Source organism: Chelonia mydas, chromosome 26, assembly GCF_015237465.2.
Source record: "Chelonia mydas isolate rCheMyd1 chromosome 26, rCheMyd1.pri.v2, whole genome shotgun sequence".
NCBI classification, from domain to species: domain Eukaryota; kingdom Metazoa; phylum Chordata; order Testudines; family Cheloniidae; genus Chelonia; species Chelonia mydas.
The window spans coordinates 13,923,737-13,945,302 of NC_057859.1; the positions used below are offsets into that span (position 1 = coordinate 13,923,737).

A 21,566-nucleotide genomic window follows, 5' to 3' on the forward strand; every position below is an offset into this window, starting at 1 on the left:
GGATCCGGCCCCTTGCCCACTGACGCTTTCAATATTTATCCTCAGTACAACAGCTTCAGTAGGAGAGACTGAGGGAGCCCCCACACCACAATGTCCCCTAGCCTAGTGGTTAGAGCATGCACCCGAAAGGTGGCAGACCCCTGTTTGAATCCTTTTCAAAGGCAGGCAGAGGGGAGACTCGGGCCAGGGGTCTCTCACAGGGGCAGAACCAGAATGTCCCTAAGGACAGGGCCTGGTACCGCATGCATGTCCTCGTGGAGCCCTCTCCTCTCCTTCTGGAGTTGGCCTGGCTCTGGGAGGACCAGGGTACTGGGGGCCGGAGCCAGTGCCCGCTGACCGCTTTCGCTGCCATTTCGTCCCCGGCCCCAAGGAGCGGCTGGTCTCGCGCCCCCCCCAGGGCTGAGCACTGTAGGGTTCAGCAGCAGCTGAGCGGGGAGTTGGGGACTTAGGTGCCTAAAGTGGCAGTTAGGCACCTAAGTCCCTTTGTGAAGCTGGCCCTACATTTCCGTGCACAAAGCTGCCTAGGGCCACATGCTGCTGTGCTCCCTGGTGCCTGGCTAATGCCGAAGCCCGGTTGGTTTCTCAGACTCAGTGATCCCCTGCCTCCCTTGTCTGCAAGGCCTGGCGCAGCAAGGGTGCTCGGAGCACGCCTCCCCTGGCCCGGTGATCAGACTGGGACTTCTGGAGCGGCCTGGCTGGCGGTCCAGGGCAGCCGTGGCTGGAGCACTCTTCGAGAATGGGGAGACGCTGATCCACATCCCCACTTTGCTTGAGTCAGAGCAGGAAGGTGAACCCGGGTCTCCCCCTCCCAGGGCAGATCTGGGACCACCAGCAGGCTGGCAGTTCCGGGCTGTTCCACTTTGTACAAATAATGAAACATCCCAGGGCAAGCGGAGAGATTGACTCAGTAGCCCAGTGGGCAGGGCACTCGGGTGGGATACCCAGCTTCAAGCCCCTCCTCCAATGAATATATAATTCTTTATACAAAGTGGAACAGCTTCACCAGGAGAGACTGAGAGCCCCCCCCCCCCCCGCCAGCCCCCAGCCCTTTTCTATGACGTTGAGACTGTCCTGGACTTGCACCTTGATGCAAACGCTGAAAGCCCCTTCCTGCCACCAAGGGGCAGTCGAATTCCACGCCAGCTAGGCTGAGCGGCAGCCTGCAGAGCAAGGTGGGCAGACGCAGGGGATCTCTTTCCTCAGCAGAGGTCCCCACACTGTGGGGCGCGCCCCCTCTGGGGAGGCAGTTCCCAAACTCGAGCACCTCTCCCCCTAGTTGGGTGCGGAGGAAAGTTCGGGGGGATGCAGTGGGGCCCAGACCAGCCCCCACAGGGGGGCAGGGAGAGAGTGCCACCCAGCCCCACTCCGCTCCCAGCTCTGCTCTGCCCCGCCCCCACCCTGGGAACCTGGCCCCAGCATCGGTTCCTGGCCCCGCTCCCAGCCCCTGACCTGCCCCCAACTGTGGTCCCAGTCTCGCCCTCCTTACTCCCCTGCCCCACATCCCAGGCCTGGGTTAGGGGGATGCAGACAGGGTAACGGGGTGGGGGGGGTGACCCTGAAAAGTTTAGGGACTACGGCCTTAGAGACAAGGTACCAACTTCTGGGCCCTGGACTGTGCCAGGCAACAGAGGGAAAACATGAGCCAAAGAGCCCAACAGCATCATGCTTCTGAGAACGAGAGCAGCATCCCTCAGCATGCAGCTCCTTGCACAGACCCAGCAGCGGCTGTTCGACCCACTGGCTGTCATCACCCCAGCATTGCCCCGACTGCCCCCCGGAGACCCCGGGTACCCAGTGACACCCAGCTATACCCCGACTGCCCCCCTAGAGACCCCGGGTACCCAGTGACACCCAGCTATACCCCGACTGCCCCCCCTAGAGACCCCGGGTACCCAGTGACACCCAGTTATACCCCGACTGCCCCCCCCAGAGACCCCGGGTACCCAATGACACCCAGCTATACCCCGACTGCCCCCCAGAGACCCCGGGTACCCAGTGACACCCAGCTATACCGTGACTGCCCCCCCCAGAGACCCCGGGTACCCAGTGACACCCAGCTAGACCCCGACGGCCCCCCCCAGAGACCCCGGGTACCCAGTGACACCCAGCTAGACCCCGACTGCCCCCCCCAGAGACCCCGGGTACCCAGTGACACCCAGCTAGACCCCGAATGCCCCCCCCCAGAGACCCCGGGTACCCAGTGACACCCAGCTAGACCCCGACTGCCCCCCCCAGAGACCCCGGGTACCCAGTGACACCCAGCTAGACCCCGACTGCCCCCCAGAGACCCCGGGTACCCAGTGACACCCAGCTAGACCCCGACTGCCCCCCCAGAGACCCCGGGTACCCAGTGACACCCAGCTAGACCCCGACTGCCCCCCCCCAGAGACCCCGGGTACCCAGTGACACCCAGCTAGACCCCGACTGCCCCCCCAGAGACCCCGGGTACCCAGTGACACCCAGCTAGACCCCGACTGCCCCCCCCAGAGACCCCGGGTACCCAGTGACACCCAGCTAGACCCCGACTGCCCCCCCAGAGACCCCGGGTACCCAGTGACACCCAGCTAGACCCCGACTGCCCCCCCCAGAGACCCCGGGTACCCAGTGACACCCAGCTATACCCCGACTGCCCCCCGGAGACCCCGGGTACCCAGTGACACTCTGGGGGGTGCTAGGACTTTGTCAACAATAAACCCGGCCAAGCGCCTTCGCCGCAAAAGCGACCCTGTGGCCTTTCCTTATGAGTCACAGCGAGGGCTGCTAAACCGGCAAGGTGCACGCTGCTGGCGCAGCTAACGCCAGACCTCCGCGGGCAGCACAGGAGCAACCCCCAGACACCCCCGACAGCAGCCACAACGCACAGCGCAGGCAGCCGTGTAGACTCCGAGGTAGGCACCGGCCTAGCAGCTACCGAGGAATGAGCATGCCAAGGTACCGATTCAGAAGTAGCAGTCCAGGGTATCAAAGAGTCTGGCAATGCTGATTCCCGGCTAGTGTGGACGTGACCACCAGAATCATAGAAGATCAGAGTTGGGAGGGGCCTCAGGAGGTCATCTAGTCCAACCCCCTGCCCAAAGCAGGACCAAGCCCCAATTTTTGCCCCAGATCCCTAAATGGCCCCCTCAAGGATTGAACTCACAACCCTGGGTTTAGCAGCCCACTGCTCCAACCACTGAGCTATCCCTCCCCCCTTAAAGGAGGAGGTGGTCTTTGGTACCCACTCAGCAGACACCCAGCCCTCCCCAGAATGCCCCCTGCAGAGACGCAGGTACCCAGTGGGAGCCCTGAGGCTGCTCGATCTGACACAGAGGCCCCTGCATGGCCCTAGGCCCGCAGGAGAGGAAGGTGGACTGAAACCCACTGCCCCAAGCCCTGGCACACAGGGAATGCACATCTGGCCAAGGTGCTCTGAGCTGAGCTTGCTCCTTTCGGGCCTGCTCCTGGCAGGTGTGGACACCAGTGACAGCAGCAGGTGGTTGTGCTCAGGAAGCATCCCGTCCCCTTGTCCAGTGAGTCCCTCCATAGCCTCGGCAGAATGATGCTCAGAGACTCGGAGAACAATATAAAAACCAGCATTTAATTGAAACATCGTTAAAACCAACTCGGTGGGTTATTATATAAATATAAAGTGCAACATTGCCAACAGCTGTATAAATTAATTTCAGCCACGCGAGGTTTGCCTCCCGGTGCAAGTGTGCAAACCTGTATTGCTCTGCAGGGCCAGAGACAGCTCTGCTGGGGAAGTCAGCCCTCCAGGAGGGTTCTTTGGCTTGGCAAGTTTCATCCAGGCCCTCAGTGCATTCAAAAGAGGAGATCTCTGCGGGGAGGTGGGCACCCACCCACTCCCCCGGGAGAGAGAGGGTGTCTGTGCAAGGCTCACATTATCCAAGAGGAAGGGCGGGATCATTTGCAATCAATTCTCCTCAACCCATTTCCAAGGTATATTTTAAAAACGAGTGGGGCGTGAATTACAGAGGGTTTTCAGGTGCAAAGAAGAACGGCTGTTGGCTCTCAGAAGTGAGGCTGGGGCCTGGTGGACAATCACAATCCACCGTTCGTATAATCTGCTCATAATGAGTCAGAATATTTGCCGCTCAGGGCCAGAGTAGATTTTTTGTGTCAGTGAGGCTGAGTCGATCAAGGAAAGATCTCTGGCCAAGGAAACGGTTAAACTCTTCTTTTTTAGCACTGCAGACCAAACGCTGCCCTCTGACGCCAATCCAGTCCCACTGCATCGGCCTTTAAACTCTGTGGCATGGCTCAGACAGGGTTCTAGATGGAAGTTTGGGAGGAAAGAGAGAAATCAAGGGAGAAACTGTGGCATTCATTTTTGCTGGGGTGGTAGCAAAGGGACCAAATTCTCTGCGGGTTCTTCAGTGGAGTATTTCCCAGCAGAAAATTTGGACTATCGTCTTTCCTTCTGTCCCTTGGAGCAGAAAGGGGACAAATTTGTGGATCAAAAAAGGTCAGGCAATGTACTGAATTACCTGACATGAGCCCTGGTCCTGCTCGATGGGAACAGGATTGGGCCGCATTGAAAAACAAACGAAGCACTTTGCCCTAACTTACAGCGTAAATGGCATTGCTCTGAAGCTACCTGCCATGATTTCACACCGAAAAGCAATAGGGACAAATCAACTGTGTGTTCTTTTAAGACCAGGATTGGGGAGAGGCTGGGGGGGTTGGCAAAGTGGACATAACCTTAAAATGGCCCGTCCCAGTGTGAGGAACAAGGCCACCTGGCTGCTCTCAGTGCATCTGGAAAAGCAGAGTTTCCCTCCTTTTTTTGCATCTTGCCCATCTTCACTCCTTTTTTTCGCATTCAAGGGTCCCCCGCATTCATACGGGGGTGGGGGCTTTAACACGGGGAGGCTGAGGTGTCTGTACAGGTTGCAGAGGGGTGTCCTCTGACGTCTTAGTGCAATATACACGAGTGATACTGTTTGGGTAGCGCACCCCCTTGGGGCTGTAAACGGAAACACACGGTGAGTCTATGTCCTTGGCCGCTCCGGAGGGCGGGAGGTGCCCGCCAGGCAGCTGCTAATGGCACAGCACCTCTGTCTCGAACTGCAGGAGCTGCCCCATGAAGCCAAAGTTGGGCGAGATGACCCCGCGGCGCTGCTTGACGAAGTCGAAGGCTTCCTCCAGGCGCACCCGCTGGGTCTGGATCAGATAGGCCAGGCAGATGGTGGCCGAGCGGGAGATGCCGGCCTGGCAGTGGACCAGCACTCGCCCCCCGCTGCTCTTCACGGAATCTATGGAGCAAGCAGAGAGGGTCACTGAGCGCTCCAGCCGGACCCCGGGGCTGAGAACCTCCTGTCCTGAGGCGCTGCACCCCGCTTGCCCTCAGAACCCTCCAGTAAACCCCCAGGGCCGGGCCCGTTAAACCCAGACTCTCCCACTAGTTTCTCTGGAGATCCCCCTTCCGCACAGCCAGGGGCCGAACGCTCCGCGCAGCCTGCCCCACAGGCTGGCTCATTGGAGATGCCCGGGCCAAGAGTCCCTAGATGTAAGTGGCTGAAGCCCAGGGCAGGCTGTCCCCAGTGCAGGGCTCTTGGCCCCGAAACTCACTCCTCTCCTCCTTGCTGGGCACTGATCCAGCAGAGCTCCTGGGCCTGATTCTGCTCTCACTTACACCAGTGTAACCCCACTGATGTCACTGAAATTCCTCCTGATTTGCTCCAGTGTCTGTGAGAGGGGAATCAGGCCCTGACCTGTTTGGCTTTAAGGCATTGTGTAAGAGCCATTGCTTTTCCTGGGGCATTGCCCCCAGGGGAGGAAATGGGGCCAGGTGGAGCAGGAATGGGACTCTGACAGTGTTGGACCTGAGCCAGATGGCTGGACTGGATCCTGGCAAACCAAAGTTCTCCCTCTAGAACAAGGGCTGCAGGGGTTAATATTGCACCCTGTCCAGAGCCTATGGGCCTAATCCAGTCCCGATTGAAGTCAATGGAAAGGCTCCTGCTCCTTTCAATGAGCCTCGGTTGAGCCCTACGTGAGACTCTAGACGAGGGCATCAGTAGGGCTGCAAGGAGCAATGGCTGCATTAATGACTGATCTCATGCTTACCAATAAAGCCAATGGCCTCCTGGAACCAGATGCTGATCTCGGCCATGTGGTTGTCCTCCACGGGGATGCTCTTGTAACGAAACTGCCCCTCAAAATGGTTGGGGCAGCTGGCGGAGACGTTGAGCACGGCTGTGATGCCCAAGGACTCCAGCACCTCTTTGTTGGAGGAGTGGTAGCAGCTGCCCAAGTAGAGGAATGGCAAGATCTCCACAGGGCCACCCTAGAAACAAGAAGAATAAAGACAACGTGAGACCTTCCTCCTCTGGGTTGATTTCACAGCTTTACACACCCCTGGAGACAGGACCCCAGTTCGCCCTGAAATCACCTGGAGCTGTCTCTGTCTGTACTCATATGCCCCTCATCTCTGCTGGACCGGAGTGCTACTCCAGCAGGGATATCAGGAGATCAGACAGACGGACAGATTAGATTCGTGCCTGGATAGATGACTTTTCTGGGAGCGAGCTGACAACAGACCCTGCACTTGACCTTGGCCAAAAACCCAGGTCAGTTCACGATTAATTTAATCTGCGAGCCCCACAAATCCTGCTGACAGATGTTTGGCCAGATACACGCCCAAGGACAGGTCCTGATGCTGTGGGAGGCTTTGGCAAAACGCCCATTTTCTGAAATGGGATCAAGGACTGGCCCTCAAACAGAATTAATGACTTATCAGTGTGGTGCCCGATTCTGATCCCCTTACTCCAGCTGAGTAACACCTTCGCCCAAGAATACCGACCTCAGCGGGCCCCTCGGCGTTTAGGAGAGCATTCAGGAGGAGTAAGACTATCAGAATTTGGCCCTGTAATACGCGTTCGTGGGCTCTGGGGTGTCTGCCTTTGGGATGGGGGGGGTGATTGCTGTAGATCAACCTCCCAGCCCAAGTTTGTCGCATTGCTGATGAAGTCGGGGAAACGTACCTGGTCGTAGAAAGGAGTGATGGTTCTGGTGTTACTGTCGTCTTTGGGGTCTATCAGGGCTGGCAAGGAGGCAGGAGGAGGCGGTGGCTCGGAGCACAGCTCTGGAAAGCGGGCTTGGAAACCATCAAAACCCCCTGCAAAGAACACACCACGGCGTTAATGTCATCGCCGCTCAGCACCAGCGCAGGACAGGTGTGCCAGGGTCAGTGGGCCGGCGTTTGTGGGGGCCAAGAGGCGCGGAAGCCGCTGGGAATAACAGGCAGAAAGGTCTTATGCAGATGTGCCCGGGGCGTGGGCCGGCATTTGTGTGCTGAAAATGCATTTTAAAATGGGGTTTGCTACGGCAGCTTGTAATCTCAAGCCAGTGGGAGTGGGGGGGCCTCTCTCCAGGGCCTCCCAAGCTGGGGGCAGGAGCCATGTACAAACCATGTCTCCTTTAGCCCTTCCGTGTGTACTTTTATAGCACTGAGGAGTAGTGTGAGCTGCTCAGTGAGTGTGATGGGCTGCAGGTGTGGTGCTGAATTTGTGTATTTGAATGTGGGAGAGAGGGAGGCCTGAGTTTGCCGTTGTGTGAGAGAGAGGCAGAGAAGATTTCTGGTTGGGGTGTGTGTGTGTGTGTGTAGGAGTGGAAGTCGGTGCTGTGTGCGAGAGAGTTTGCGAGTGCCTGTAAGTTTGCGGGGTGCTAGTTAGAGTGTGTCTTGCTGGGAAGGTGTGTGGTATTGTGTTTATGTGCCATTTCTTATGTGTGTGAAGTGGTGGTACTGATAGGAGTGAGTTTGTGTGTGATCCTGCGAGTGTGTGTGTCCTCCTGGTGGGGGGGGTGCTCTCCCAGGGTGAGTGGGGGTGCTCTCATGGTATGTGGGGGTGCATTCGTTGTTCTCCGGGGTGGGTGGGTTGGTGGGAGTGCTCTCCTAGTGGGTGGGGGGGTGCGTGGTGTTCTCCCGGGGCGGGGGTGCTCTCCTGGTGGGGGGGGGGGTGCTCTCCCAGGGTTAGTGGGGGTGCTCTCATGGTATGTGGGGGTGCATTCATTGTTCTCCGGGGGTGGGTGGGTTGGTGGGAGTGCTCTCCTGGTGGAGGGGGGTGCGCGCTGTTTTCCCCGGGGGGGGGATGCTCTCCGGGTGGGGGGTGTTCTCCCAGGGCGGGGGTGCTCTCCCAGGGTGAGTGGGGGTGCTCTCATGGTATGTGGGGGTGCAGTCATTGTTCTCCGGGGTGGGTGGGTTGGTGGGAGTGCTCTCCTGGTGGGTGGGGGGGGGTGCGTGGTGTTCTCCCGGGGCGGGGGTGCTCTCCTGGTGGGGGGTGTTCTCCCAGGGCGGGGGTGCTCTCCCAGGGTGAGTGGGGGTGCTCTCATGGTATGTGGGGGTGCAGTCATTGTTCTCCGGGGTGGGTGGGTTGGTGGGAGTGCTCTCCTGGTGGGTTGGGGGGGTGCGTGGTGTTCTCCCAGGGCGGGGGTGCTCTCCTGGTGGGGGGTGTTCTCCCAGGGCGGGGGTGCTCTCCTGGTGGAGGGGGGTGCCCGCTGTTTTCCCGGGGGGGGGGGATGCTCTCCGGGTGGGGGTGCTGGGTGCCCACAGGCGAGTCCCTAGGGGAAGGTGCCGTTACCTCGGAGCAGGTAGATGAGCGTGGGCCTGGCTCTGGCCTCCAGCAGCAGGGAGTTGAGGAGCAGCCTGGCCAGGCTGTCCGCCCGCAGAGCCAGCACCGAGCCGCTGGCCTCGTCCAGCACCACCAGGCGGGACAGCTCGCCTCTGCGGAGCCGCCCCAGCAGCGCCCTGTCCGGGACGAGCCAGTCCAGGCTGACGCCGGCTCGGCCGCGGGATCTGCGGCGCAGCAGCCCGTTCCAGCGCACCGGGCGCGAGTCCAGCAGGTGAGCCTGGCAGTAGGCGAGGAAGGGCCGGCAGTCCAGCATCAGGGTGCGCCCGGCTTCCTCGGGCTCGCGGAGCAGCCTGGCGAGCTCCGCGCTCTCCAGCTGCAGCACCTCCTCCATCACCATGGCTGAGGCTGGGGGATGCGCCCACTCCAATTTCGGGGGGCGGCGCAGGGTCCGGAGCAGGGCGCACGGGGCACGGCCGGGTAGTGAGCGCAGGGTCCGGAGCAGGGCGCACGGGGCACGGCCGGGCAGCGAGCGCAGGGTCCGGAGCAGGGCGCACGGGGCACGGCCGGGCAGCGAGCGCAGCGCAGGGTCCGGAGCAGGGCGCACGGGGCACGGCCGGGCAGTGAGCGCAGGGTCCGGAGCAGGGCGCACGGGGCACGGCCGGGCAGCGAGCGCAGGGTCCGGAGCAGGGCGCACGGGGCACGGCCGGGCAGCGAGCGCAGCGCAGGGTCCGGAGCAGGGCGCACGGGGCACGGCCGGGCAGCGAGCGCAGTGCAGGGTCCGGAGCAGGGCGCAAGGGGCACGGCCGGGCAGTGAGCGCAGGGTCCGGAGCAGGGCGCACGGGGCACGGCCGGGCAGCGAGCGCAGCGCAGGGTCCGGAGCAGGGCGCACGGGGCGATGGACGCTTCGGTGTCTCTCCAGCCTCCCCAGGCGCTGCGGTTTAAATACCCAGCGCAGGGGCCAGCTCCGGGCAGCCATATAAGGGAGTGTGTGTCACTGAGGAACTCCTTTTTTGGGCAGCATCCACTCACGTGCACTGAGATCAGAGGAGCTAAGGCCGTCCCACTGTGTGTGTGTGTGTGTGTGTGTGTGTGTGTGTGTGAGAGAGAGAGAGAGAGAGAGCGAGAGAGCGTATCCATCAGGGTGTGTATATTTGCGTGTGAGAGAGTGTGTGTGTCTCTCAGGGTGTGTGTATGTGTGTTTGCTTGTGTATCTATCAGTGTGTGTGAGAGTGTATCCCTGTCAGGGTATGTATATTTGTGTCTGTGTGGTCCTATCAGAGTGTGTGTGTGTGTATCTATCAGGGTGTGTGTGTGAGTGTGTACCTATCAGAGTGTGTATATTTGTGTGTGTGTGTATCTCTCAGGGTGTATGTATTTGTGTGTGTATCTATCGGGGGTGTGTGTGAAAGTGTATCTAACAGGGTTTGTGTGTGAGTGTGTACCTATCAGAGTGTGTATATTTGTGTGTTTGTGTTCCTATCAGAGTGTGTATATTTATGTGTGTGTATCTCTCAGGGTGTATGCATTTGTGTAGGTGTATCTCTCAGGGTGTATGTATTTGTGTGTGTGTGTATATCTAACAGGGTGTGTGTGGGAGTGTGTACATATCAGAGTGTGTATATTTGTGCGTGTGTGTGTATCTCTCAGGGTGTATGTATTTGTGTGTGTATCTATCAGGGTGTGTGTATTTATGTGTGTGTGTACCTATCAGGGTATATACATGTGTGTGTGTATCTCTCAGGGTGTATGTATTGGTGTGTGTGTGAATGTGTACTTATCAGGGTATGTATATTTGTGTGTGTGTGTATCTATCAGGGGGTGTATATTTGTGTGTGTATCTATCGGGGGTGTATTTCTGTGTGTGCATGCCTGTATGGGCGTGTGACAGTCTGTGTGTATCTCACTGTGTGTGTCTTTCTTTGCACACGCCTGTATCTCACTGGGAGGTGCGTGGTGTGTTTTGCTTACAAGGCTGGCCATGACGCTCCTGGCCCTGTGTAAAGACAGCTCACAATCTCCCTGTCTGTGACGGGGGGAGCCAAGGGAAATCTCCCTCCTTTCCTGACACTAACCAGTCCCCCCTCCAGACCATCACTTCTTGTGTCTAAGCAGTCACCTCTTCAAACCAGCACTTCCCGGGCTCTCAGCACCTCTCCAAAGTCTCCCCAGACGCTCCCCTGGTTCTCAGCAGCCCCCAGGAATGTTCTCATCTGTCTCAGCCCCTTCCCAGCCCAGACAACATACTTCCCCTGGAGTCCCTGCCCGCCCCCACCTGGTTTCCTGTGGCTTCTATATATGGCACCGCTCAACTGACTCAAGTCAGTGGGGTGGGGACCTTCTGTGGCTTCCCCCGCAGGTGGGGCCCCCCCGGTCTCGGAATGTGAAATCTCGGGGGCGGAGTGACACAGGTGGGGGATACAAGGGTCCTGTGATCTGGTCCCATTTTACACCGGGGCTTTACCAGGTCTGCCCTGGCTTTGACTCATCCTCTCCCCCGGCCTTTTCTGGCAGAGAGTCCCGGGGCCGGGGGGCAGGAGTCCCCGCGGAGAAGATTGGTGTTGACATGGGACGCAGAGACAGCAGCAGGTGACCCTTCTGCTGCGGCCTGGCCCCCCTTCCGGCCCAGGGCTGACGGGGATGAGCCGCCAGCGGAGGGCAGGAAGGAAGCAGGCGTGTGGGTCACAGCCACATCACCAGCTCTGCGCTGACAACTGGAGCCTTCGCTGCCTCTTCCTGGTGGGGGCGGTGCAAAGGGGCCTTCAGCTCTGGGGCAGGGCTTCGGTTCGGCCTTTCGTCTAGCTCCGGCCCTGGGGAGCTAACAGTCGACCCTGCCGCCTTAAAGTGCGGGGGGTCCCCTTGTTTAGGCACTGGGCTGAGACCTGGTGCGAATTCCCAGCTCAGCCACAGACTTCTTCAGTGACCCTGGGCACGTCCCTTAACCCCTTAGTTCCCCACCTGTGCAGTGGGAGCAAGGATCCTTCCTTCATCTGGGCAGCCCTTGGTGGCAGGCACTGCCTCTTACTAGGCGTGGGTGCAGGACCCAGCCCAGTGGGGTCCTGCTCTCCAGGTGCTCCCAGACCACAAAGAATAATAGTGATAATAATAGTGTATAATAATAGTGAATAATAGTGGGCCAGGTCAAGACTGGGACATCTACCTTCCTGCCTGCACACTCCTCTGGGGCACCTCCCCCATTTCCCCACACTGCAAGCCCCATGGAGCCTGGGCACACAACAGGCCATTTGGGATGAAGGGAACCCGCAGGACTGGGTCAGCCTTGCCTTCCACCAGCAGGGGTCGCTGCAGACAACAACGGGCTCAGGGACGCGGCTCCCTGGGTGGCTTCCAGGGAGCAGCCGCATGGGAAGTGGCGGGAGGGAGGAAGCACTGGTGGCCTTGGCTGCTCTCCAAGGCAGGCCCGTAAGGTGATGGCTACCTAGGAGGCGCCCCCGAGGAGCCATGATCCACTGTAGATCCCTCCTCTGGTGTCTGGTGTCTGGGCCCCCCAACTCCTCCCACGTAAAGGGGTGAGAAGAGAAGTGACTTTAGCAGGGATGACTGGGGGGGGGTAAGGAATTGTAGTGATGATGGAGACACCCCCCACACACACACACACAGCAGAGGGGGGAAGTCTCTCGACCCCTGAGATGGATGCAACAAGTGTCGAGCGGAAATGGAGGCCAGAGTCACACCACGATCCAGCCCCCCCTCCCTCCCCCCCACCATCACCCCCACCGCATGTCTGGGAAGTTTAGATGGGGATCTGGATCGGGATCTGGGTGCCGTGGCCTACCCTGGTCTTTAGGTGGTGAGCATGTGAACGTAGCAGGAGGTTGCAACCCCACCCCCCACCCCCCCTCTCCCTTCCCATATTGGTAGATGGGAGGGGAGCCTTGGCTAGGTCACAGCTAGCTGGGAGAGGGTACAGCAAAGGCTGAGACCCCTGCTCTCGGCTGCCATGATATCCCTGGCATTGGGTGAGTGCAGAAGTCTGGCTTAGCCCATGAACACTGACTCACATTTCCCATCGCATCGTGCACTCCACAATCTGCAGGCCCGATTCACCCACTGGGTCGGCTCTGCATTGACTTGCGTAGCAGCTGGATCAGTCCCTGTGTGCACAGCCCTGCTAAAGCCGTCGCCGGTGTGAGCAGAGAGGGCCAAGAATACCAGGGCAAAGGCCGACTTTCAGGGGAGAAATGCTCCGGCACCCTGGACGTCCCCGCAAAGCAAGTGGGGCCTTGTTCTTTAAGGTCTCCACTTCCAACGAGCACCCTGGGAGTCATGTGGGGGAACGCCACTTTCCTGCCGGAGGAGGCTGAAGGGCCACCCCTGCCCGGCTGGCGTCTGAAGTCCAGTTTAGGGACTGCAAGCCTGCTGTGTATTAAACCCTCCCCGCTGGAAGGTCAGGAGCAGCCAGAGGGCAGACGCGGGTTCGGAGCTGAGTTCCCAGGCACCAGGACACGTGGCAGCAGGTTGGGTTTCTAGGGCCTGATTCAATGTCCATTGACTCCCATTGCCACCAAGGGGCTTTGCCCCAACGAGGTGCACTCAGGTTAATCTAGGGGGCTGGAAGACGATGGGGAGATCCGTCATTTCTCCAGTCTCCAACTCCCAGTCCCTGGGCACCAGCATGGGGCTGAGCTGCCAGCTCCACCCCCTCTCCAGAGCCTGGCTCCTTCTGGTCCCCACCCCAAGGCAAGACCTCCCCGGGGCTCTGACTCCTCATGTCCCAGCAGTGACTCTCCCTCCCCATCCAGCCTACAAATTAACACACCTCTCCCTGCACCCACCAACCTCCTGCCCCCTCATCTTCCTACCATCCCCATCCCCCAGAGCACTGCTCCATCCCCCACTGACCGCGGGATTGCAAAATGCAAATCACCCCCTCCACCCCTCACTGCTACCTATACACCCCCAGTGTGATGCTCTGGCAGGTCTCCGCCTCCTGGAGTTTCACTTCTTGGGGAAGGAAAGTCCCAGCCCGGGGAAGGGGGAACCCACACGAGCTTCCCCTGCAGCAGTGACAGTAAGTGGAAGCACATGCTCGGTTTTCTGGTCCTCTAGGGAGTGCTAATTATAGCAGGGACCCCTACATTTCTGGTACAGAAGGGGAACGGTCAGGCTGATGAATCAGGATTCGCCTCTGTGTCCACCTGCTCTCAGTGACAGCTGTGGGCCTCTGTGGCGTTTAGAGCCGCGTCTGGCCCGTAGCGGGGATCTGCGTCTGCCTGCTGCCCTCGGAATCACAGCACGGTTCTAGGGGGCTAATGCCCTGAGTGGCTGCTGCCTGCCCCCGGCGCCTCTGGCTTCAATGTCCCAGGTGCACTCAGGGGCTGGAGAGGCCAGGGGACCTTAGCCACCGTATCCGCCACAGGGGGCAGCGAAATGGGAGGCAGGTTCCTGATTCCTTGATCATAGAATCATAGAATCATAGAATATCAGGGTTGGAAGGGACCCCAGAAGGTCATCTAGTCCAACCCCCTGCTCGAAGCAGGACCAATTCCCAGTTAAATCATCCCAGCCAGGGCTTTGTCAAGCCTGACCTTAAAAACCTCTAAGGAAGGAGATTCTACCACCTCCCTAGGTAATGCATTCCAGTGTTTCACCACCCTCTTAGTGAAAAAGTTTTTCCTAATATCCAATCTAAACCTCCCCCATTGCAACTTGAGACCATTACTCCTCGTTCTGTCATCTGCAACCATTGAGAACAGTCTAGATGGCGGGGCAAAGGCCACGAGACTCACTAGTGAGCTGTACTGATGCTGGGGGCACAGCCGTGGGTATCCACACAGCACTGACAGGGCTCCCAAGTGCTGGCCCACTCCGCCCGGGGGCGCAGGCAGCCCCGGGTACCACCATGGTCGGCACACACAGGCCCAGGTTCTATTTTGCACTGCTCAGGTGACACGAGGGGGCCAGATTCTGGCCATCTGTGACCAGGGCAGAATTCCCTTGGTAGAGGTGAAATCCCTGCTGCTCTAAAGCCAGTGGAACTAACTCTGGCACCAACAGCCGTCATCTTCCCAGCACAGAGGCCCTGCCAGGGGAGGGAGGATGCCAAGGGCTAGACGGGGAGGGCGGAACTTGAGGACCTTAGCCCCGTGGTACCAGTTAGAGCAGCCCCTAGGCTGCTCTAACTCAAATCAGGGCTGAGCCAGCTCAGCATCCAAGAGCTGTAGCTAGTTTCCTAACGGACCCACTCCTCTGTGCCAAGCAGACCTGAAATTTAGGAGAGAATAAAGCCTTTCTATTCTCCTCTCCTCCAACCCCTCTCTGTGCTTAGAAAGTGCATCATTCCTGGGGGCACGAGCTTGTGAAATGCGATGTCTCCAACCGGTCCCTCCAGCTGCCCAGGTGGCCAGGGATGGAATTTGCCACCCTATTAATCTCAGTCTTCCGAAATCACTGGCTCAGCAGCCCAGGAGCCTGAAGGGCTCTAGTTATCTCTCGGCCTGTGCAGGCCGCCCTGCAGTGTGCCCCAGGACAGAGCAGAGGTGGCTTTCTGTGGCTATGCACTCCCCATGGCCCACGCAGTCACTGGCCACTCTGCTGAGATTGGCAGATGGGGACCTTCTGGAGACCTGGCAACCCTGGTTATCACTAAGGTAGCTCTCAGGAGCCCCGTCATGGGCCAGGACGTTAGTGGGCGACCGCTGCCCACCCACCGAAGAACAGAGAGACAGGCCCTGCCCCAAAGAGCTCATGCTCCAAGCAGAAACCAAGAGGAGCAGTGGTCTGAGCCCACCAGCTGCCTACCTGTTAATGTAGCTGGCCATCATGCTGGCAAATACCAGGCACAGCCACCGGGCCACGGAATAACAGGAGCCACATTTCAGAAGCCAAATAGCCAAGTTTTAAAGGCCTAAATGTACTTGGTGCCCTCAGCTCCCACTGACTCCAGTGGCCTTTTGTCAGCGAGAATGTCTCCGGCCTGCCCCAGGTTTCACACCTTCCTTTCCACAGGGGACACAGGCGACGTAGGCCGGTTTTGAGCACAGGGGCTAGTGGCTGGCGCAGCTGCGGGTGTTTGGATAAATATAGCGCCAGAAGAGTGGGAGGAAGCGACCGGCAGGAGAGAATCAGGGAAAGCCCCTTTCTCTCAGCTATGAGAGTTAACCGTCCCCTCACCGGGTGGGACTGTGTCGGTGGGGACCACAGCCAAGGCTGGCCTGACCACAGGGATCCGTCCTGGTCTGCCGGGCATCCGGGCATGTTTGTGCTTCTGGAGGCGCGGAGAGAGTCAGCAGAGAAATGACACTCACTTTATATCCACCCTGAAGCCCGCTATCCCCAGAGGAGGGGGAACACAGGCAGGGCTATCTGCCCCCACACCTTCTCCCTACCTCTATCCTGAGCTAGAGGGACCTCCCTAGGCATGAGGGGAGTTCAGACCACATGGCCTACTCAGACCTTGAACATGTCTTTTCAAAAGTGCACATCGGCTTGGGCTGGATTCAAACCATAGTCTAAGGGAGAACAGCTCTGTGGCCTAGTCTCAATGTCCTAGGCCAGCTAGACACTCAGGAAGGGGCCTCTCGGTCCAGTCCATTACAAAGCTTTTTGATCTTGGCAAAACAAGGCCAAAACACCTGGGCAAAGAGTAACCTCCCACGGGTGCTCCAGAGGCATGTCACCTGAAGGCTCAGCCCATCGAAGACAGAGTATTAGTGGAAGATCCATTCTGGAGCCACTCCATGTGCCTGATGGAGACACAAACCCCAGGTGAAGTGTCCAGTGCCCATGGCTTGTGCAAGCGCAGGCTGGAAATGATAATGACAGTGTCAGTGAAAATATCACCCTGATCTAATTGCTTTAAACATTAGCAAACAGCGCTGCAGTTAATTGCAGAAACTGGCATGAGCTAATAAAGGAATGAGCTTGCTGGGAACTGCACCTTCTCTGGGTAATCACAGCTATTATGCAGGGTTATCACAGTGTCTGGGCTCGGCCAATGCTGATGGAAAGGCCATTCCACCGCATGAAAACACAGACACGTCGCCGGGAGGTGGACGAATGTGTTTGCTCCGTGCACCTCATGCTTCCTGGTGCAGAGGAGAAACCCATTCCTGGGACGCACCTGATCTACCCAGATGCACTGGGGAGGGGTGTTTGTGTGGCATAGCCAGCATGCCTGGCAGTGGTAGAGAAGCACTTTGCCTGGCTGTGTCTGGGGGGCATGTGGCTATCTGGTTGCTGCAGAAAAGCCCATGGGTGTCCTGGTGCACGCAGGTGCAGTGGGTGAGTGTATGAGCATGTCATTACCATTGTCTGAATTCCAACAGTGCCAAAGCCGCATTATTTTTATGATTATTTCACATTTATCCAATGGTAACACCTACCGGCCATCCATTGTGCCAGGTGCGGCACCCATGCAGAGTAAGAGAGACAAGGCAGACAAAGGCGGGAGAACAGAAATGTTAGCCCCATTTTACAGCTGGGGAATGGAGGGTTGGAGAGATAGGGGCCAGACGTTCAAAGAGCTTGGCTCCCTTGATTCCTGGCCAGGGTTGGATTAACCTTTAATGGGCCCAGCGCCAAAAATATGTGTGGGCCGCTCTCCCCCGGGGAACGATTGTAAAAGGCAGGAGATCGACACAGGACTTGTCTTTCACACAGCACACAGCTGCAAAGGGTTAATTTACGACATATACACGCTGAAGTTGAAGACGGAGGTGGCTGCAACTAGGGTACCAGCAAGGGCAGCCCTAAGGCAAAAAAATCCATACGCATGTACATCAAATACACTATAAAAGAACAAATATCCAATAAAACACAGCAGTAAAAACAGTTACGAAACACCAAAGCGGCCAAAACACCAGCCATGTGCTGGTCCCACAAAAAAGGGACCCTTCCCACCTTCACATTTCTCCTATGAATTACCAGGGCTTGAATTACATTGTTGTATGAAATTGGGGTGGATCTGAAACTGTTTAAAACACTTTAAAAATAAAAACCATGAAAACCTTTAATCCATTTTATTTACAGCGTCTTTATTCATACTAATTCCACGCTCAGGGCCAGTTAGACCGGCAGAACTGCAGGGTTTTAATGCGTGGATGAGACAATGGTGTCGGGAGGAGGAGTTTAGATTTATTAGGAACTGGGGAAACTTTTGGGAAAGGAGGAGCCTATACAGGAAGATTGGGCTCCACCTAAACCGAAATAGAACCGGATTGCTGGTGCTTAACTTTAAAAAGGTCCTGGAGCAGTTTTTAAACTGAGGGCTGGAGGAAAGCCGACAGGTGCCGAGGAACAATGGAGATTCTCTATGTCCTAGTAAGGAGGAGAGGATGGAAGATGATGAAATACGAGTAGGATGTCATGAGAAACAGTCAAATGAAAAAGAAGTCCCATTCAATTACATCATGTAATGGCAGACAGCTAAAAAGTGACAATCTTTCTAAGTGCTTATGCTAGAAGTCTAAATAACAAGATGGGTTAACTAGAGTGCCTTGTATTAAACGAGGATATTGATGTAATAGGCATCACAGAAACTTGGTGGAATGAGGATAATCAGTGGGACACAGTAACAGGGTACAAAATCTATCGGAAGCACAGAACAGGTCGTGCTGGTGAGGGAGGGGCACTGTATGTGACAGAAAGCGTAAAATCAAATGAAGTAAAAATCTGAAATGAACCAAACTGTACCAGAGAAATCTCCGTGGATAGTAATTCCACACTCGAATAAGCAGAATATAGCGGTAGGGATATATTACTGACCACCTGACCAGGATGGAGAGAGTGACTGTGAAATGCTCAGGGAGTTTAGAGAGGCTATAAAAATAAAAAACTCAATAATAATGGGGGATTTCAACTATCCCCATACTGACTGGGTACATGTCACCTCAGGACGGGATGCAGAGAGAAAGTTTCTTGACACCTTAAATGGCTGCTTCTTGGAGCAGCTGGTCCTGGAACCCACCAGAGGAGAGGCAATTCTTGATTTAGTCCTAAGGGGAGCACAGGATCTGGTCCAAGAGATAAATATAGCTGGACCGCTTGATAATAGTGGCCAGAATATAATTCAATTTAACATCCCTGTGGTGGGGAAAACCCCACAGCAGCCCAACACGGTAGCATTTGATTTCAGAAAGGGGGACTACACTCGGGTGACCATATGGCCCGTTTTGGCCGGGACACTACCGTTTCTAAGCTCTGTCCCGGCCGTCCCGACTTTTCGGAAAAGAATGGACACTGGTCCCATTTGCTCTTCCCGACTGACCAGCTGGCAAGAGCGAACAAACAAATGCCCAGTTTACCAAAAAGTCAGGGGCCCCCACCCGGGGGGCACAAAGGAATGTTGAGGGGGGCAGCACGGATCTTGGGGGTGGTCAGCCCCAGCTGCGGGCAGCATGGGGGTTGGGGGGGAGGGTCAGCCCCAGCCGCGGGCAGCATGGAAGTTGGGGGGGGGTCAGCCCCAGCCCTGGGTGTTGTGGTGGTTTGGGGGGGGTCAGCTCCAGCTCCAGCCACAAGTGGGCAGTATGGGACTCGTGAGGTCAGCCCCGCCCCTAGCCACAGACAGCAGGGGGCAGGTGGCTTGGGGGGGGATCAGCCTCAGCCATGGGTGGCATGGGGCATGGAGCTGGGGGGCGGTCAGACCCAGGCCCGGGCGGTGGGAGTGCTCTGGCTAGCCTTACAGGTGGGGCGGGGGCGCTGCTTGGGCCCGGCTGTCCCACTTTTACTTTAGGAAATATGGTCACCCTAGACTACACAAACATGAGGAAGTTAGTTAAACAGACATTAAAAGGTACAGCGCCAAAAGTGAAATCCCTGCAAGCTGCATGGAAACTTTTTAAAGACACCATAATAGAGGCTCAACTTAAATGTACACCCCAAATTAAAAAAACACAGTAAGAGCACCAAAAAATTGCCACCGTGGCTACACAACAGAGTAAAAGAAGCAGTGAGAAGGAAAAAGGCATCCTTTAAACAGTGGAAGTTAAATCCTAGTGAGGAAAATAGAAAGGAGCATAAACTCTGGCAAAGAAGGGTAAAAATATAATTAGGAAGGTCAAAAAAGAATGTGAAGAACAGCTAACCGAAGACTCAGAAAGTAATAGCAAACATTTTTAAAGTCCATCAGAAGCAGGAAGCTGCTAAACAACCAGTGGGGCCACTGGACGATCGAGATGCTAAAGGAGCACTCAAGGACAATAAGGCCATTGCGGAGAAACTAAATGAATTCTTTGCATCAGTCTTCACGGCTGAGGATGTGAGGGAGATTCCCACACCTGAGCCATTCTTTTTAGGTGACAAATCTGAAGAACTGTCCCAGACTGAGGTGTCAGTGGAGGAGGTTTTGGAACAAAATAATAAACTAAACAGTAATAAGTCACCAGGACCAGATGGTATCCACCCCAGAGTTCTGAAGGAGCTCAAAAGTGAAATTGCAAAACTACTAACTGTGGTCTGTAACCTATCATTTAAATCAGATTCTGTACTAAATGACTGGAGGATAGCGAATGTGATGACAATTTTTAAAAATGGCTCCAGAGGTGACCCTAGCAATTACAGGCCAGTAAGTCTGACTGATGTGGTCACACCATCTCAAAAAAGACATCTTGGAATTGGAAGAGGTTCAGAAAAGGGCAACAAAAATGATCAGGGGTGTGGAACAGCTCCCATGTGAGGCTCTGAACCCTGGGTCCTCTCTGACCAGAACAATTTTTGTTGTATTTTTATTTTTCGAAACTGTCGGTGAGCCAAAAGCCAGTTGTTTGCCCAGCTGTAGGAGGCAGGGCCCTGCAAGATGTGAGGGGAGTGCTGGTATCGGACTGGCTGAAAACCACGCGTCTGGAAGGTCTCATCCAAACTCCTTTAGAAGATGCTCTTTACCCGGTATGCAGGCCCGGGGGCCAAGGGAGCTGCAGATGCTCATCCCCTCTGCAGGTCTCCTGCTGGCCTAGCAGCCCTTCCCCATCACTAGCACCTCTGGGTGAATGATTCCTGTGGCCAATGATGAAGGCACCAGTGCTCCCCGTCTCATGGCTCGCTCTTGTTTGCCTGCTGCCTGGTAGCAGCCAACAAAGCCCTCCCTGTGGGTGTGCGTCGGCAGCAGGAAGCCAGAGCTCTCAGCACTAGCCCCGGCCAGCCCCAGCACCGAAGGGAGCAGGAACCATCGTACCGCCGGTGTGGGTGCGTAATGCACACCCAGCGCCTGGAATGGCAGAGTGCAGAGGCCGGATCTAAGCAGCTGCAATCGCAGCAGCTTCACACTCTGTGTTCCTGTCCCCGCCTCCCCGCAAGCTGCAGAGTTTCCAGGTCTATGACGGAGGAGAGGGGACCGACAGGTGGCATGCCCCCGCTGCAAACAGGACATGCTCCCGTGTTCCTTTGCACATCCCCCCTCCCTGCTCCCCAGGGGCTACGCATTCCCTAGCAACCCCGTCCGAGCTATGGAGGTGAAGAGGCCGGGAGGCCCTCACCTGCCCCATAACACGTGGGGCCATGGAGGCAAACAACAAGCAACAGGGAGACTCCACCTGATGCGGCCAGGACATTTTTCACCCTCTGGGAAGGGGTGGCCAAGGCTGCTCCAGGGAAGAGATGGGAACCCCACAGCATCCCCCCAGCCGAGCCCCATGCTGGGTCCCTCCTGCCAACAAGAAGAACAGGAGCACTGGAGGGGGCACCAGGCCAGGGCAATGGAGAAGCTTTGAGAGGAGATACTGTCCCTGGGGTCTGGAGGGGAGAGCCAGTGCCCCAAGGAGGCCATCATAGGGCCTAATCACATCAGCCACACCATAAGAGGCTCGTTCACCTGCACATCCACCAATGTGATAGATGCCATCATGTGCCAGCAATGCCCCTCTGCCATGTACATTGGCCAAACCAGACAGTCTCTACGCAATAGAATAAATGGACACAAATCAGACATCAAGAATTATAACATTCAAAAACCAGTCGGAGAACACTTCAACCTCCCTGGTCACTCAATTTCAGACCTAAAAGTCGCAATTCTCCAACAAAAAAACTTCAGAAACAGACTCC

General features: G+C 56.8%; 1 protein-coding gene across 1 annotated transcript; it reads right to left on the reverse strand.

The window, feature by feature from the left end:
• Positions 1–3,556: 3,556 nt before the first annotated feature.
• DUSP2 (dual specificity phosphatase 2) lies at positions 3,557–9,484 on the reverse strand. Its single transcript, XM_037886485.2, has 4 exons — positions 8,583–9,484; positions 6,987–7,120; positions 6,070–6,289; positions 3,557–5,255 (listed from the first exon to the last, which is right to left on the reverse strand). Exons 1-4 carry the CDS (start codon positions 8,968–8,970, stop codon positions 5,041–5,043), a joined length of 957 nt encoding a protein of 318 aa, XP_037742413.1. The 5' UTR covers positions 8,971–9,484; the 3' UTR covers positions 3,557–5,040.
• Between the last annotated feature and the right edge of the window lie 12,082 nt (positions 9,485–21,566).

Coding starts and splice junctions, on each gene's coding strand:
- DUSP2 (XM_037886485.2), bottom strand. CDS start 8,970: ATGGTGATGGAGGAGGTGCTGCAGCTGGAGAGCGCGGAGCTCGCCAGG. Junction 7,121..8,582: donor GCTCATCTACCTGCTCCGAG/GTAACGGCACCT, acceptor TGTTCTTTGCAG/GGGGTTTTGATGGTTTCCAA. Junction 5,256..6,069: donor GGAGGCCATTGGCTTTATTG/GTAAGCATGAGA, acceptor CTTGCTCCATAG/ATTCCGTGAAGAGCAGCGGG.